The sequence below is a fragment of the Solea senegalensis genome, linkage group LG9, assembly GCF_019176455.1.
Source record: "Solea senegalensis isolate Sse05_10M linkage group LG9, IFAPA_SoseM_1, whole genome shotgun sequence".
NCBI classification, from domain to species: Eukaryota; Metazoa; Chordata; class Actinopteri; order Pleuronectiformes; family Soleidae; genus Solea; species Solea senegalensis.
In genome coordinates, this window is record NC_058029.1 from 7,591,982 (window position 1) to 7,610,084 (window position 18,103).

The 18,103-nt window shown below is 40.6% G+C and overlaps 1 protein-coding gene across 2 annotated transcripts in view; it reads right to left on the reverse strand.

Annotated features, from left to right (window-relative positions):
* grik2 (glutamate receptor, ionotropic, kainate 2) overlaps nt 1-15,284 on the reverse strand; it is a 186,774-nt gene extending 171,490 nt beyond the window's left edge. For both annotated transcript variants that reach the window (XM_044033726.1, XM_044033727.1), the window contains exons 1-2: nt 15,222-15,284; nt 12,133-12,604 (exon numbers count right to left, since the gene is read on the reverse strand). In XM_044033726.1, coding sequence (XP_043889661.1) covers nt 12,133-12,250 — 118 coding nt within the window. In that variant the 5' untranslated portion in view covers nt 12,251-12,604; nt 15,222-15,284. The remainder of the gene's footprint in view (nt 1-12,132; nt 12,605-15,221) is intronic.
* Between the last annotated feature and the right edge of the window lie 2,819 nt (nt 15,285-18,103).

Below are 18,103 nucleotides of genomic sequence, written 5' to 3' on the forward strand. Positions count from 1 at the left end.
AATAAGGTAATGATTGGGGCCAAACCAGAGGCTCTGAGAACAGGAATCCTCAAAGATATCAGGATTCATTATTTGCAGACCGTGACCATGTCGAAACATTTTAGCCTGGTATAAAATGCTGGACCACTCGACTGATACCGCCAAGAGCAAAATAAACCAAGTCAAACTGAAATTAACTATTGCAACCATTGCATTCCCTAACCAAAAACTTAATCCCTTACCTTAACTGGAACCAGTTATTTCCTGACCTTATTACATCTAATCTCATCTATACTGCCTAACTGTTACTGCCAAGGTGCTGAAGAGGTGACACAGTTTGTGTTGACAGTTGTGCATTCCTCATGCATGTAAGGGATTTAAATTACATTTCCCATTTTTTTTTTAAAAAAAAACCTCATTTGAATCCTTCACAATATCATGATGCTGCCAATATGTCATCTGTAAAGGAGGCTGCAGTCTGACATTGTAATATTGCCTCAACGTCTGTTCTACGGAGGATCACTGGTCATGCAAAGTGACACAAAGACACATTCTTCACTCGCCTGTCTCACGCTTGTCTAATGGAACAGATACACTCCCATTTTAATCAATCCATCTGTCAACGCTGGCCGTGTAACGGCTCACATTTTACTGGCACTCACTGCTCATGTGCACAGTCTGAAGGCTGCTCTTATAATATGATCTATTTTTCCTCCATTTTACAGGAATGGCAGTTATTGTTCGTCGGCCTTTAAGTGCTACCAAAACACGGGTGACCTACAACTTAATTCTGTGCGCGAACACGTTCTGTGTAGACGCACACTGTTTGTGTTTGTCGAGAGGTTTTTAATGTTTTTAATGAGTCTCTTTAAAGCTCTTGCGTAAAATTAGAAAGTCACCATTCGCAGAGGTGACTCTGAATCAGGCAAAACAAGACATGGAGAAAATGTAATTTCCCGTAGCCTCTTAAGTGCACACAGAGTCATCGTGGCACCAGGATGCAGCTCTTAGTCTACAGTGACTGACGTGTAGGACAAACCTCAAGGATAGAGCCATAAGAACAGAGGACACGGTGTCATGAGAGGTCCTGGCTTGTATTACTGCCACCATGATACCGGCAATGGATCTGACCACTTATGTCCTCAGAGTGTCTCAGTTCCTCCGGAACAGAGTGTCTCCATCAGTGTTTGTCCACAGAGCAATTCACCTCCAGCTCTGCCTTAGTCAGCATCTTACACTCCACTAATTTCATCCACATGTTTGGCAAAATGCAACACAACACAGTCTTTCCCTCACAAGTAAAATGTTTTTGTAAGGAACATATTTTCTTAAACTAATAATGTAATACTAATAATCACTCCTTTTTGTTCTCCTTCTTTCAGCTTCTCCCTTTAGGGGTCACCACAGCCGATTATCTGTTTTCAGTGATCCACATATTTCATTTTACGCTTGGGACTGGCACTAAGAGTCCACAAGGATGAGGCCCCAGTGGCTGGGCGAACTACTAGTCACTATTGTGATTCACCACAAATAAACTGGATAATCTGGAATAAAATTCTCAAGATTCTTAAAGACCCTCTATTTAAATTCAAAGCCACAGTGTCAAAGTGATTCCTTCATTGCATCTGAACATTACTGCCCTCTCAAACGACAGGCATGTTCACAAACGCCTTCATGCTAGTGTCGTCCACAACGACAGAAACTATCATCGCTGTGAGACTGTGATTGCAGCAGGAGGTCAGTAGGATAAGTTAAGATGTGCCCAATAGAGAGTCCAGCATTTTCCTACATCGCTGTAAACCATTGACCTTTCTCATTCATGTCATATTGCCTCATACTGGATATATATCTGATCGAGGGTCACAAACTTAAGAGTCAAAATTACATTTGTCTTTTGTACAGAAGACAAACCAAATACCAAACACATCGCCACCAACTCACCAACAGATCCCACTCCCTTTGTTGCCCTTTAAATGTGAAACCATACAGTGTAAATATTGTATCCATGGAACTGATTTTGCCAGCTTAAGATAGGTTTAAGATTCTACAAACCAGTTGTGAGAGAAATATGAATAATTTAAGCAGCCCCAGTGCCGATTTAAATATATTTACCAGTGGTGTGTTGGCTGTGGGCCAAGACACAGTGTGATGCTCACAAAGACACCACTGCTAAACTCAATTTAGGGAAGCTGATCATTCAGACTGACAGCGCAAAACGGCAAATAAAGTCATTTAAATAAAAAATATTTCATTTTCCCCCCCATGCCCTGTGAAACCAGAGGCACAGATAGAAGCAGATACGGAGTGAAAAAGGCAGAGAGGAAATTAGAACAACTGCCAGAGCAGTGCGGTGATTAATTTCCTTTTTCGACATGGTGCACACTTTCGCTTTAATACAAGGGATATTTTGAATATGGGAGAAAAGGCTGTAATTGCCTGTTGACTGTAATATGACCACTGGAATATTACAAATCGTCTGGACAAAATACATGTTCTTTCAAAACAAATTTCAGTTGTGTCATATTGGGAACCTATTTTCTGAACCTCTGGTGGAAAGATAACCTTTGTTATTGTTTGTATTGCTGTTGTTCCTCAAACATCCGCACAGCATCACAATAATCCACAATTTCCCAATTGTGAGACTAATAAAGGACTATCTTATCTTGTTCCAACGTTTGATGTTGAACTAGTCTCGATCAAAATTGTTCAAAAAACAATGCTTGTTGCCATTGGTGTAGAGGCATGACTGTTGAGTCATATATATTGAGAGAATCTCCATACAAAAACTGAGAAAAGTTAAATTACTTTCATCTTGACAGTGCAGCAGGTCAGATGGTATCAGCCGAGTAGGCGGTCTATGGGGACAGATTCATGTTCACACATATCTGAAGACACATTCAGACACCCTGTACTTGATGCCGTCCATCAACTGTATACCAGGTCTGAAAATGGTCGCCGAACAACATCCCCATTTACATGAGCTATGTTAAGTTCACCTCAGACTCACGGTCCAATAAAACACAAATAATAATATAAAATAACGACACATAGGAAATGAAAACCCCAGTACATGAAAGCGCTTTGGTGCATACGCATAACGGTGGTGTGAAGTTCAGTTTGACTGATCGCAAAGTCATTAATGGAAATCACAACACCAAATGCAGTCGGTGTTAAGGGGAATCTCCTCTGGGCCATAAGTCAAATTTTAATTTGCTCTTCTGACTCAGCCCGGTGCTTCCCCTCCACTCCAAAACAACAGCCTGACAACACAATCTTCATTCACAGGTCCACATATCACTGTGGGACCCACGTCACACAGTTTTTGTCAGCAGAAGGAGTTTGGTCAACTCTTCAAAAATGTTAAAAAAAAAATGTAAGTAAGAGGAGAGCAGGCAAAATATGAGAGAAGAGGAAGAAAGGAAAAAAGAAAAAAAACATTCACTGTGAAGAAATATTTAATAAATATAACTATTATATTTAATCTGAGAAACAACAAAGGGATCAAGCAGAATAAAAATTAACATTTGTGCCATAGTGTACGGTAGAAATTAAAAGTAAATGGACGTCAGCTTGTTAAATTACTCCAAGGCCAACAGCTTCAAAATAAACCACTAAAATAAACAAGTGGCTATATGTGAAATCACGACAACATTTGTGCCCAACACTCTCCTTTGTTGCTTTATTGCACGAGCTCTGCACTCTGCATCTCTTTAAGTGAGAGCAATAAAGCCGCTGTGTACAAAGGGGAATCATCTTAAATTGGACGGACGGGTAAAGGGAACTGCCGCCACTGCCGCCGTGACTGGATGTGGGGGCCCGCTGCCAAGGGCATAAAAAGTGTCACTGACACATTATATGCTTGACTTACCTGCGGTGAAGGATGATACAATGACTGTTGCCATTCTGTGAGAGAGAGAAACTTCATTCCGTCTCAGCAAACATGCCTGCTGGCTGAAAACAGGTCTCTGAGTCACAAGGACTAAACTGCATGATGCACTCCCCCTCCGTCTTTCTATCAAAAGCATTAACATTTTTATCATTTCTACCATGCAAAAGTACTTTAATTATCAAATTTCTTCTCTGATCGTCACATAACCCATCATGTACAATTGGAGGTAGGATTGTGGCCAGGTAGCATCTTTCTGCTGACACTGAACATGGAAAGTATGACCCAGGTCCACCTTAGTCTCCATATCTGCAGTTCCAAGAACTCGCTGGATCTGAATGAGTTCCACTTCTGCAGGTGGCTGGGGACGAATGATCATCTCTGCTTAAGACATAAACTAAATAAAATAAAGCTTCCACGGGGCTTACAACCATTTGTTCTGGTGCTCAGCGAACAATGAGAGAATCATGATTACAGGTGTTATCAACACAGACCAGGCATAAGGCACCTTATATGCTGTTATGGCTGCTGCTTTGCCATCAAAGTGTTCATTTTCTGCCCAGTGCTTTTGGTTTTCATTCCATCTCAATTGTACACGGCAAATGAATAGCTGGGATTTGACAGAGCAGCAGAAGCAGCAGAAGCAGCAGAAGCAGCAGTATTATATTAGCCATCTAAAAAAAAATCCTAGGTTAATAAAACCAATCTGGACAGATTGCGTCATATAGATTATTGTAGAATGACTGTGTTGTGATAACGTCGCTGTCCATGTGTATCATATCGTTAGTTCTCTTGTGATTTCCTGACTCCCCCGTGCCGTGGGCCTCAGTCCCTTACAGCTTCACTAGTGGGGGTTGTTATATTTTATTAGTTTATATAGATGATTCCTTATTGCTGTTGGAAATTAGTCTGGGTTTATCACACCGCTATCACTGCAGCATGACGCCCTGAAAGCCTTGGCAAAAGATAAAGGTTGTGTTGATATCCTCGTCTCGGTGCCGTAAAGCAGCCGTTGCCTTTGCATATATATGGTGTTTACTTTTAATTGAATTACAGAGAAATGCAGACACATGTTTTACGATAAATTGTTCTACACAGTTGTTGAGTGAAAGACCTCTCCTGCAGAGCACTTACTGGTGAAAGAAGTGCTGATGGCAGAGTACATAAACAACATTTACACTGCAGAGAGAGCATAATGAACACAAAGGCACTTGAAGGAGACCAGAAGTGAACTTCAATCCAAATAAGCGTGTTGTTTTCGCGTAGACGTGCACATTCTCACTGGAGACTGACAGTGGCCACGATTGACACAGGTGCAGTTTGGACTCAACAAAAACAAGGGAAATCTAACCTAATCTAATCTGAACCTACAACAATTGTCTTTTTTTGCCTTGAAGATATTACAACCTGGAGAAGACATGAAATGTTTTAGAGTTATCTGCTGTAAAATTACACTTAAGGATCAAATACCTAGTATTCATACAGTGAAGATTTCCATTTTAAAGGTATATTCCTTTTAATATGTATGTTAATATACATATATATATATATATATATATATATATATATATATATATATATATATATATATATCCTCCTTAATACAGCTCCATCAAATCAGATTATTATTTTCTGATTGAGGTCAGATGTGGTTCAACCAGTAAGCCTCTATTTGGAATGACAGCATAAACGCTAGCTCTGATAACCTTGACCTCTAGCACCTCTTCTAATTATGCTTGCTAATTCAAGTAGAGACGAGAAGGAGAGCTGGCAAACAAATTACCTGAGAATAAGACATTTGAACACGAGGATCTGGCTCCGCTGCTGCAACTTTATTGAGTATGTACTCAATGCAACGTCACGAGTGCTGGAGTGTTAAGATCCTGATGTTATGATTTTTTTTTCTCATCCAATAATTCTAGCCTCCATCTGCACTGCATTTGTGATAAAGGAAGAGTTCAACCTTTAAAGTAACAATAATTGTAAGAGTTGAGGTAATTAAGCTCCCTAACTTTCCTGCCACGTGGTCTGAATTAAATGATTGGTTAACTTTATTCATCAATTCCTATTGGGACGTGATGATGATTTTAACAGGCAGTAGAAACAGAAAATGGATTCAGACTTTAGGTTTCTGAGCAAAACTCTGGACTTTGGGTTAGTTCAGTTTAACTCTTTAACACCTAAGGCTCAAAATGTCTTGATGTTTATTTTAACCATAAAATGTAATGTGTTTTTGACCATTTTTCCAGAACAACAAAAAATGGAAACTATGTGCAGGCATTTTTCCCCACATTTTCCCTTTCTGACCACAAATTCCGGCTTCCTGCAACGGTGCAAGTAAAATGACCATAATAACTACAAGCTGGCTTTGACGTGCAACTTCTCAGCTTTCACTTGACTACTTGACTAAAGTACATTGAAAGCATTGGACACAAAAATAACACGTCTGTGGGTCTCACTAGTAAATGTAGGTTTCATCCTACAGGTGACATCTGTAAAATAGCCAAAACTGACATAGCACAGGCTATGATTTTGCAAGCAGAAAACTAGGTCCATTTTTATGTATAAAACAAATCCCAAATGTTTTTAATTGTCCTCAGTTTGTAAAGAATTCAGTTTTGTACACCGTAAGTGTGTGTTAAATCTTTAACATGCTGCTTGGATTGATATTATTATTATTATCAAGCTTTATTGCTTTGGTTGTGCCAAAATCCTCCACATAAATAACCCGGTCTCCTTTGATGAAAGCTTTTCTGACTGGCGTTCAATTCATAAGCCATAATCTGCTTCATTTCTCAATTTGGACCCTATTTCCTTGTTTATTATTATTGTTATTATTACTTTTGCTATTGTGACTATTGATTGTGCTCGAGCTTTCATTTCTCACTTCACTAGCGAGCATGGTGCAGCTTCAGCTCGCTGCAAACGCGGCTCTTCAATACATTGCCACGGGGGAAAGCACACAATCCAGAAACAAACATCTCACACACACACACACACACACACTGCAGTCAGCGAGACCTGCATTGTTTCTCATTACCATTTATCTCATTTATTACCCAAAAAGGAAATATTTTCAGTATTTAATAACTACTGTGGGCTACTTGGTTGTTTATTGTTACAGTAGTGTTGCATTAATGTCGCCGTGAATTTTCTGTAAACACGGTCTGCCGTCATGGAACAGCTGTCATGGAAATACAAGGAGGCTGTGTTACCTCCCACATGGCATCACAAATTTAGGAAGTGTGACAACAGGCAGTAAACATAATGGGCAACAAGTGAAGCAGTCCAACTATTAAACGTGACAATTAATACTGTCACTTAAACTCTCTTGTTGGGAATTGTTGGCCCTTCGAGTGCATGTGTTATTGTACAGCAGGACATACCAACTAAGAGAGGGAAGGAGATGCACGCTATTGATCTTTTTTTTTTCATGCATTTAATACTGAACTCCTCATACAACAACCCTTCAAAGAAAAAAAACTAAATATTTCTTTAACCATCTGCAATGTCTTTAAAAACATAGTTAGATTTTTCATGGGTTGTAGGCAAAATATTTCTATAAAAGAATCTACAATCAGTTGTACGTTGCACATTAATGCATGTCAAAAGGTGGTATGCCTGTTTTCATGGCAGCCCATTGCCGAGAGGAAGGAAGCAATTTGGCTTCTGACTGGAGGGTCGCCGGTTAAAATCCTAGGACGGGTCAAAGGATAGGGTGCCCCTGAGCAAGACACCCCCGATCCCCATTGCTCCACTCATATGACACACAACTGGTGTCTAAAAAAGACGGGTTAAATGCAGAGGTCAAATTCACTGTCACTAATTGTTGTGTGTGCAAAAATAGCTTAATTCCAATTTTTGTATTTACAGCTAGCTGTGAGTGTTATTATCAATAACATCTCTAAGGCGTCTCTCCCACAAACTACAGCTGTGCTGATAAACTGGGAAACAAATAAAAAAGATTACCAAGAAAATTAGTTTGTTCACTGAAGGATGCAGTGATTATCACCTCCCATTTCATACCTAATGCTCTCGATTGCGCGTTGATCCGCTTATTGTTTCCAAGCAGCTCGCGTTTCTCTGCAAATCTCCTTATTTACAAGTCATTGGGTGAAGCGGGAGCCGCAGTCTGGAGGATAATGTCAACGTTTCTGTTCACGTATTGACAGGCGGGCTTCTCTGAGAGTGAGTTGTTTTCTAAAGATGGGAGTTTTTCTAGCCTTGACCTGCAACATTTAGCTTGTCTCTCCCATTACACAGTGACCTTCATACTAATGCCGACCACAGGAGCCAGTGCCAATGCACATACTTCAATCTGACATAAAGTGCCAGTTTAAACGGATGCATTTTTCCTTCAAGCCTAAATATTATTAATTGTGGACATGAGCGACTTTGTGGTTGTCCGTGACACTGTGACTGAGATGAAAGCATCTGCACGTAACCCCTGTATTTGCCTCAGTTGGAACACTTCTTTGACCTAAAACTTACTCTGGTTTACGCTGCTTTTCTAAACGGGGGTGATCCGTCTGCTTTCCACCAGCAGCTCAGGTTGTCTGTTTGTAAAATACGTTATTTCTACTTTCTAAGTCAACCTGAATAAAGCTTCACTACCACACTATGAGTCCAATTTTCTGACCTCATTTGTCTGCAGTTCAGCTACTAAAAAGCTGTTCACGTACGTTCATGGGAGTTCCATCATTGTTTTCAGCTGATATGTAACTAGGCCAAGAAAAGAAATCAGGTTTGTGTTCTCTTTTATCAGTGATTGTCAGCATGTCAAGCTTTGCTTTCAACAGAGACAATTACCATTCAGTCACCTGACCTGAAATTTTACCAAGGGACACACCAGGATGAGTTGATAACACTGTTAAAACCAAAGACCCCATATTAAAAGTGGATGTGTTCTTCCCTTTTGCCTCTTGAAGCTAACCTGGAAGTCACAAATACAATAGCCACCAGGGGGCGACTCCGCTGGTTGTAAAAATAACTAAATTTGAATTGAAGTCTATGGGAAAATCACACTCCTTCTTGCTTGATTTAGTGACATTTCCAATTCCAGGTCTTCTTCACAAATTCATTTAGATGAAAATAGATATAATAGAATAAAGCATGGAACATATTATGAGTGGACACCAGTGTGACTGACGTTGGCGTCGTCCTATAGGAGCCTGGTTGCAGGTGACGTCTGTAAACTTCCAAATGCAAAACCCTAAAAATTGCACCAGTCAAATCACAAATTTTGAGGCTTCAAACGTCCTCATAACAGTGTTAGAAGACCAAATCTCTCCACTAGTGACATTATTTGTCAGTCTTGCTTCTAAACTACATAATTTTTTAGTTAAAAAAAACTTCAAAAATATGCTGTAAATATCCTGTATAGAACATGAAAAACATTTGCCATGGTTCGCAGGGAACATATAGCAACACTTTTCTGGAACAGAAACAGCCTGTTGAAGTGCAAATCTTTAAAAACGTAAACATTTTTGTTAACCAAAAAAAACATAAAAATGGTGAGATTCATTTAAAAATAACATTTGTTTCACTTTTTCTTTTCTTTTCTTGTGCTTAAATCCTACCCATTACTGTTGCACTATTGTTCCTCAAATAAAAGGATGAGCCGAAGCGTTTTGTTGATGCTATTTTGCAGGACACATTCAGGGATTTAATGTTGGCATTATTGCATTAAAGTAGAAGTAGTAGTTTTCCAGAAGAAGGAGAAATCCCATTTGTGAGGTCAAAATTCAATTGGTGGAGTTAAAAGTAGCTCAGTTTTGATGGCAGATGTCGAGGTGTAAGATGTCCCTCATGATCATATGGTCCTATTTATAATCCATTCCTTGATCTAATTATAAATAATAATAGTAAAAAAACTTCCCAGGCTTGCTCTGCTTGCTTTTGTTGAAATGAATTTAATATAAATAATTTATGGTCCATGCAAGTCACTGCTATATTTTCATATACAGTATGTAACGCAATTTCAGGGAAAATGACATTTTATTTAACTGGCTTTTCCCTGTCCCTTAAAGATGGTACTTATGGATTGAGGTCACAGGATATTATCCTGATCACTGTCCCTCAAACTCAGACTAAGCTGGACATGAAGACCTTGATGTTTTCTGACCTGTATACTTGGGGACTGACTCCAGACTCTGGTCTCATAAAAGCACCATAAATGTAATGGTTGCCGAGTTTTAATTGATAATAATAATCACATTTCTCCATGCACCTTGAATTGATTTGCACTTTGAGATGTTTGCTGTTTAATGGGATGTGATGAGATATTGTTAGTGTGTGTATGTGAGGACATTTTGGGCTGGTGAGATGTTGTTAGTGTGTGTATGTGAGGACATTTTGGGCTGGTCCTCTTGTTCTGTCACCCCTAAAAGGCACTTTTGAGGGTTAAGACTTTGTGTGTGTGTATTTTTATTTGTTTTCCTCTTTAGGACTAGTCTTCATGGAGATCAAAACCTGGTTCTTCTGAGGCACAACCTTGTTTCTGAAGAACTGGTTGAGTTTAGCGCTAGGATTCAAATTGTGGTTAGGTTAAGGTGAGAATTAGGCATTAACTGGTGATGGCAATGCATTTAAGTGTCCTTAAAATGATTGCTGTTTGAACCTCTGTGTACGTGTGTATGTGTGTGTGTGTGTGTGTGTGCTCTGTGTACATGCTTGCCACGTGCCTCTTGAAAAATGTTTAATCTTAATGAGACCAATTTGATTAAATAAAGGTTTAATAGTTGAAAGGAAAAAATGCCACATTAATCTATTCGCTTGTTACCCTTGTGGGCTGACCTTCTGCAATCATAAAATAAATGTAACTCCACTCTTACACATGTGCCACATTTATGCTTGTATGTAACACAATAACAGGATGTAATGAAGCGCAGGTTGTCTCCGTTGGCAAACTCTGCTCCCCCATACAAATGGACTGCAGGACTCCATTATGTAAAGTGACTTTGACCCAGCAGGAAACGCTGTAGGTTCTATCCTCTGTTTCTCTCCCACAAGCTGTTTCAAAGCCTTACAGCTCTGTCAGCGGGAAAATCAATCTGCACCTCTTCAATCTGCATTTATCAATTAATGACATTGATTTTGTGGATTTAATTAATGGTGACTGGTGATATTCATGTAGCGATCCACATCAAAATGAAAATGGTTGGAACTGTTGATGTGAACATTTGTGTGTGTGTGTGTGGGCTGTGAATTTCCATATCTGTGTGTGTTCTTGATGAACGGTGAGGTACATTTTTAACATTTAATAATTAAATAGTCTAATGTCGGCGCAGTGGCTCCTGCTCTTTGCCCGTGGTCGCAGCCACATTGTGCGAGTCAAGTCACACAGTTGCGGTTGAGGCTGTTCCTCAACCTCATGCCAGCAGCTGGTGGCAGCATTAATATGCTGAGTTATTCAAACCCACTGAGCCTTATGTCTTGTATGAAATGATAACTGAGACGTGTACAAAGACGCTTGCATACAGGGTGGGGATGATTTTTTTTTCTGTTTTTCTGTGAAAGCATCATATGGTGGGGCTGCAAATGTGCTCTGTTGCCAAAGGTGCACACAGGAAAATGTACAAGGGGAAATGAGATCAACCAAAAAAATCTCCCTCAGAGCAGAATAAAATATTCATTAGATTCCTAAAATATGGACATGTGGGCATGGTATAATAAATTCTTTATCTTATCCCTTCATTGAAACACTGAGGGAAGATGTTCAGATCAATAACACTTAACTTTGTCTGGTTTTCTTACACATATACGATACAATATCAATGGAGGAACACACCAATGCTAACACAGCACAGCTGGAATCACGAATACACACACAAACACCGCAAGAACACGTCATTCCCAGCAGACTGTGAACACACACACACACACAGCATCTGCAAAAGGTTTACCCATTTCAACTTTCTCAATAGCAACAAGTTACAGACTGCCCTCTATTGCCTCTACATGGACTCATAGATCATTCAGATATTAGATTCTATTTTTGGCAGCATTGTAGTAGTAGTGCAGGTCTGTGCCAGCTCCACATTATCCACACCCACACCTACAGAGTGTAGCTCTGAATTTAAACCCCTGTAACACTGTCATAAACTTTCACAAAAGCAACTTCAACTATTTTTTTTTGTCCACTAGTGAGGGGAAAAAACTTAATCTACAACAGGTCGTGATGAGAGCAGCACGGTTTAGTGGAAATAAAAAGACACCATGCAGTCAAACTTTAAGGGGCTACATGAGAAGATGAAGTGGCAACTTACCAAATCTCAGGACATGTGGCATCCCATGAGAATATCCCACACATTGTAATAGCAGCAGTAGAAGCCTGACGGTGCACCTGGTTCTCGCGCTAAACATCAGCAAGGAGGCAATCTTCATTGTGCTTGAGTGGTGCACAGGATTCTTTTTTTTCTCTTTTTTTTTTTAAATTCCCTGAATCGGCGTAAATCCCCAGATGTTTGTTCTTTATTTTCTTTCACCCTTTCAACAGTGAACCAGGGCGACTGCAAGATCACGGCATGATCACCACAGGCGGACTGGCCAACGGTTTCCCCACATCCATTTGACCAAAAAGAAAAAAGAAAAAGAAAAAAGGAAAGCACTGCGTGTCCAGCTCACTGCGCCAAGAAGAAATAGCCCTTCGACTCAGCTGAGGAAGATGATGGTGGAGGTGGTGGTGGAGGAGGTGGTGGGGCATCCATGTTAGGCAGGGCAGAGCTTGAAGGAATCCATCTATTGAAAGACACAGGCAGAGATTGGGTGAGAGGGGTGAGGTGGGGAGGGGAGAGCGGAGGTTTGTGGAGATCCAGCGTGAGTGAAGTGAAAGCGGCGGTGTCGGCAGCCTCAGCAGCCCGAGCTCCTCCTGCTGCACTGCCGCACAGCATCTGACGTCGTGCCAACACTAGTAGTAGGAGAGCGCAGGAACTGGATCGAGCGTGACTCTCGGCTACTGCTGACCACACTTCGCCCTTCTGATCTATAGCGCCTGCCTAAACTGCCATGCTTCCCATGTGCCTCCCAATCCCGCTTCCCCGGCCGCCGCACTCTGGTTTCTTTGCCCCCCTTCAGTCCGGTTGCCCTCGGTGGCCGTGTCTGGCAGCGGACCGCCGTCGTGCACAGCCACATACAGTAAAAGCCTCTATTTTTTTGAAGGGATCGCCTGGGTTTGATGGTAGTCACTCAGGCTTGGATTCGCGTGAGGGCTCCGTGAACCAAACCTGTCATTGTGCACTCAGCATGATGAATAGCCTCATGCTCGCTGCTGCTATATTTCAGCACTCGCTGGAATTATTACTTTTTTTCTCTTTTTGTTTTCGACTTTTTCCTAAAAGTGAAACTCTGTTAAATAGGAAATCCCCAACATCAACGCCTTCGTAGCGGTAGATTGTCAGAAGGATGACGAATACATTTTATTTAAAATTACGTCTAAAGGTTGAACAATGTCCTCGAATATGTTATATTTACAAATAAATAAATCCACTACGTTTTCACAGCCACGTGGGTTTTACTCGTCATTTGCATAAGCCAGCGTTGAAGCGTTATTATCCCCATGGCATTTGAAGATTTATAGAGAGTTGTCAGTCAAATTATTAGTTGTTAGACATGCAGGAGGGACGCCAAGATAATTTAGACATGGAACATATTAACAAAAAAAAAATGACATCAAATGTCATCTAACAGGAATGAATATAACTTAAATATATATATATATATATATTATGACCTCTGTGATATCAAACGTCTTCGCGCGGTTTCACATTGTTGGACCGTTAAAAAAGGAGCGTTTTGAGTTTTCAGCACCACGGACAGCGACTACAGGCACACGCCATGAACAGCCGCCGTGCTGTAAACAGGGGAATCACTTGAGTGTGTTTCAGCACCACAGACAGAGCCTCGACAATATAGCCGCTTTTTTGTGTGTTAATAATGTTTCAGCACCACAGACAGCTCCCCCTCCCCCCTGTTGTTTTTTATTTCTGCCATGAAGCTTCATCTGCTCGGTTACTCCTCAAATTCACTGCTAGGCCCCTCTGTTTGGACCAAATCCATATGATGACACAACTTACGCACAAAGGTTAAACATTGTTTCGGTATGCTGCTTTGCTCACATCAACATCCACCTTACCCAGCTTATCTGTCCATCATATTCAGGAAGCTAAAACGACTGTCAATTATGCGAGTTGTATGCACAGGTTAAATGTGTGTTATTATTATTGTTATTATTATTATTATTGTTATTATTAAAGTAATTTTGACATATGTTGTCTACATCTGACATATGCAGTTTACCTTTCTCGCCCCCCCCAGTTTTGTTGTTTTAATTTCACAATATCCACAGATTTCAGAGGTTGACAGCAGTTTCCCTCAACCAATATGGAACTAATGAAAGAAACGGAAAAATGTCACCCTGGATATGCTTCCCTGTGTGCAGTGACAGGCAGTGATTTAATTCACACAGAGGTCAAAAGAAGAAGTAGCAGCCTTTTAACAAATATTACCGACACAAAGCTTCAGTTTGGCCAGAAAGGTAATTGAGGAATCTGCAAGTGTTGCCTGTGAGAAGGAAAAAGAAAACGTACGCACGCAAGTATAATGCATATATAGTCTTTTTTTAGTCTTATTCCCAGCTCTTTTTACAGATAAATCCACAGCTCAGCAAATGCCCCTTTGTGTATTTGAAAGGGGGCTTTTAAACAGACTGAGCCGAGAGTCCCTCCACCGGGCAAAGCTGTGTGATGATAAAGTTGATTTAAAGCCAATGTGCTCGTCAACTCTGGGATTTAAATGCGCGGCTGGTCTCCGCTGGCTCCCATGCATGCAGCCCCGGGAACTAGAGACGTTCTCCCCGGATCATTCATAAAGCGGATCACGAATGGCATTTAACGACCCCCTATAATGTGTTTCAGACCCACAACAGAAAAGGCATCAGCCCGAGGAGGAGGAGGAGAAGGAGGGGAAGGAGGAGGAGGAACCCCAAAAAAAGAAGGTGACAAGCGTCTCCACATAAAGGTCGGGCAAAGACACGGGAGGTCACGTCTCTCCTGCGGGTTGTTTTTTTTTAAAAAAAAAAAAAACACAAGTCAGAGCCGATTTCTAAGACGTTTTTTTTTCATTTCCTTGCGGTCTAAGTGTACATATTGAACGCATCTCTGCGCCTGTGAACTCACGGATAAACTTCAACCTGGCGCGTAACGGTGTTTTCCCTGCGCGTTCTGCCGGTGAGAAACGACAGGAAAAAAGCTCTTCTCTCGCGCCTGTTTCGATGGATCTAATCTGTTCCTAGTAAGACGGAGCTCGACGGGAGAACATGAAACGCGAATGCATGCAAAGTTGGAAAGACTGTGCGTACCTTAGGCAGAGCTGGAGCCGGGAAGAGTCACCAGAGCAGCACAAAGAAGTTGATTTGGCCGTGTCGCTTCCCCTGCACTTGCATCTGGTAGCGCTGCGCTCCGGCCGTAGGGGAGACACGCCTCCTGTCGGACGGCAGGACTCACTGCTTAAAGGAACTGTATGTGGGTGGGTGGGTGGATGAGTGGGGAGAGGAAGGCACACCGGATGAGCTGGGGACTCACCCGTACAGTCGGCTGCTTCCCCGGCGGAGGAGACTGGGTGTCAGCCCGGATAGTTAAAAGCCAGTGCATGTGTGAGCAGATACAGACTGTCACTGTAATGCAGATCATTAAAACGTGACTGATGTTCAAATGAGCAACATTTCCTCCACCACTATACAGTAAGAAAACCTTTATGACACACACACACACACACACACACATTTAGTTATAACCATGCCATTAAAGTAAGCAAGGTGCAGTGAGATTTGCAGTTTTCAACTATATCCTTACAACATACAAAGATAGAGTTAAGAAGTGATTAAAGTAAAGACACAAGTGTTTAGTGGATATCGTTTAATTTGCATTTGCAATCATTTAAGACAAATAAAAAAGACTTTGAAACTCTTTGAAAGTGTGTTTGTTCACCATGTTTTTGGTAAAATAGTGGAAGCAAAGAGGAGATCTGGCTGGATACAAACTGTGCACACTTTGGGTTCACAGCTTCCCACTGCTTTGGGTTTGATGCATCAAACAAAATGTTGTGCGAGTATATGTGCCAAAAATGTGTCGCACTAAATCCACTCAAAAACATTTCCATTAGCATGAGAACATGCTAATGGAAAAAAAATTGTTCTGGATGTAACAATTTTTGTCGGAATAAATTAAAGAAAACGGGGAAACGTCTGCAGTACATGGTGTAAAATGTGTGTCAATTCACAGTTTGGAAGTGAAACAGTTGATGATCATCAAATATCTGTTATCTGTTCACTTCTCTCTCAGGACCACAGTGTGTGGGCAGCAGCTTGTTTTTTTTTTTTTGCAGTTTTTACAAGTTGTCAAGAGTTATAAAGTTAACAGGAGACACTTAGGTTTTTTTTTTTTTTGCTACTTTTAAAAAACATACAGTGGTATGGTATAAGAACATTTACGCTCCCAGTCAGCTCTGAGCATCAGAGGTCAGCTGATAAGTTGCATGAAAGATACAACACTTAATACCACGACAACTAATGTACATTATACTCTATGCCCCGCAGTTATTTCAGTTCAATTTATAAAAACCTTATGTGTCCTCAGCGGGCAGTTTGAAGACAAAGAGTTAAAGGACTTCATGTTATAAATAAGAGTCAAATATTACATAGCATACATACAGGTTTATAGTATCATGTTGATCCATATAAGACCAAATTTCATTCCATCTGTGATCTTCAGTATTTAAAAAAGAAGAAGAAAAACATGTAAGAAATCTCAGAAATGAAGACATTTCAATAACTGTTTCAGTTCATGTGTTCCTAAAGCAAAATTGCTTGTGACATTATTAAAAAAAAAAACATTATGTGGGCTGAGAAACTTTGCTGTATTTATCCACCCCTGACTTTCTGTACTTCTTCATACAGCCTAGTTTTAATGTGGTGTATGACACATTCTCATTTATACAATTTCTTAAAAGCAACTTGAACATTTATTTTGAGTAAGTAAAATACAAACACAGATCATTCCTTATTATTCCTGATTATATTTTATTTAAGTCAGTGAGTTATTGATCACTACAACCTTATAGTTTCACATGCTTAATAGATCCAAGAGTCTGCAGTGAAACATTGAGTGTGTGCAAAATTAAGCACTCTCACTCTTTGGTATTTGAAAGTAAATGCAACTACCTTGTTGTGCGTTTTTGCACCAAGATGATTCACCGAATTAAATTCGGGAGACACCAGGGGTGAGCAGGATGAACCTGTTCTGTTAAAACTAGTGGAACACCCGACTAAGCCTTTATCTTTCAATTTGTTTTGAGAGACGCGCTGATTGACAGTATCTTGACAACAGGTGAGATAATGTCTTTCACTTCTGCAAAATCTCGATAGGTCTTAATCTGAAACAATTGGAATCATCGTCCATGCATGACAACGTCTCCTTTCTTCCGAGTCACACCCCCATATAATTAACTTGCAAAGAGATGCAGCGCTTTTTATTTTGTTACAGTTCACCGTTCCACATGGACGCTGTGTATTCCTCATTTTATTTCAGCATATCAGTCAAAGCAAAAAAGACAGAATCGGAAATAAGAGGAACAAAGTGAGGCCATCAGACAGAAATAGCTGCAACATTATAGAGACTTTAGTGGTGGAGATGCACGTCCTCCCTGCACTGATGGAGGCCTGATCTTAGGACACAGTGTGGAACTGAAATGAAAGGGAGCTTTGATCACCTCCTCTTCCCCTCTCTCTTTCTCTCTCTCTCTCTCTCTGTGTGTGTGTGTGCATGTGTGTACTTGTATTCTTTCCCTCTTTAGGACCTTTTCTGGCATAAAAACAAACCCAGTCAAGGCCAGTAATCTTCAATGAAGCAGAACCTCATGTAAGACAAAACTGGTAAAAATGAGGGTTTGGCATTAACTTGTTATAGTTAAGGATATAAGGATAGAGCTTTGGTTAGGCTGTCCAAATGAACGAACGTCAGTGCAGAGTCCTTAGAAGAAAGGCTGCATGATCCTGTGGGTGTCAGTGTATGTGTGTGTGTGTGGCACAATCCAACAACCTCCACTTTACTCACCCAATCAGCTACAAGGTGGAGTAAGGTAAGTTTCAATTAAATTCATTGTGTAGAACAATGAAATTGCTTTTGTGACAACCCCAGAGGGGCACTTCAAATCTCAAGGCAAACCTTGATAATAATTTAAAAG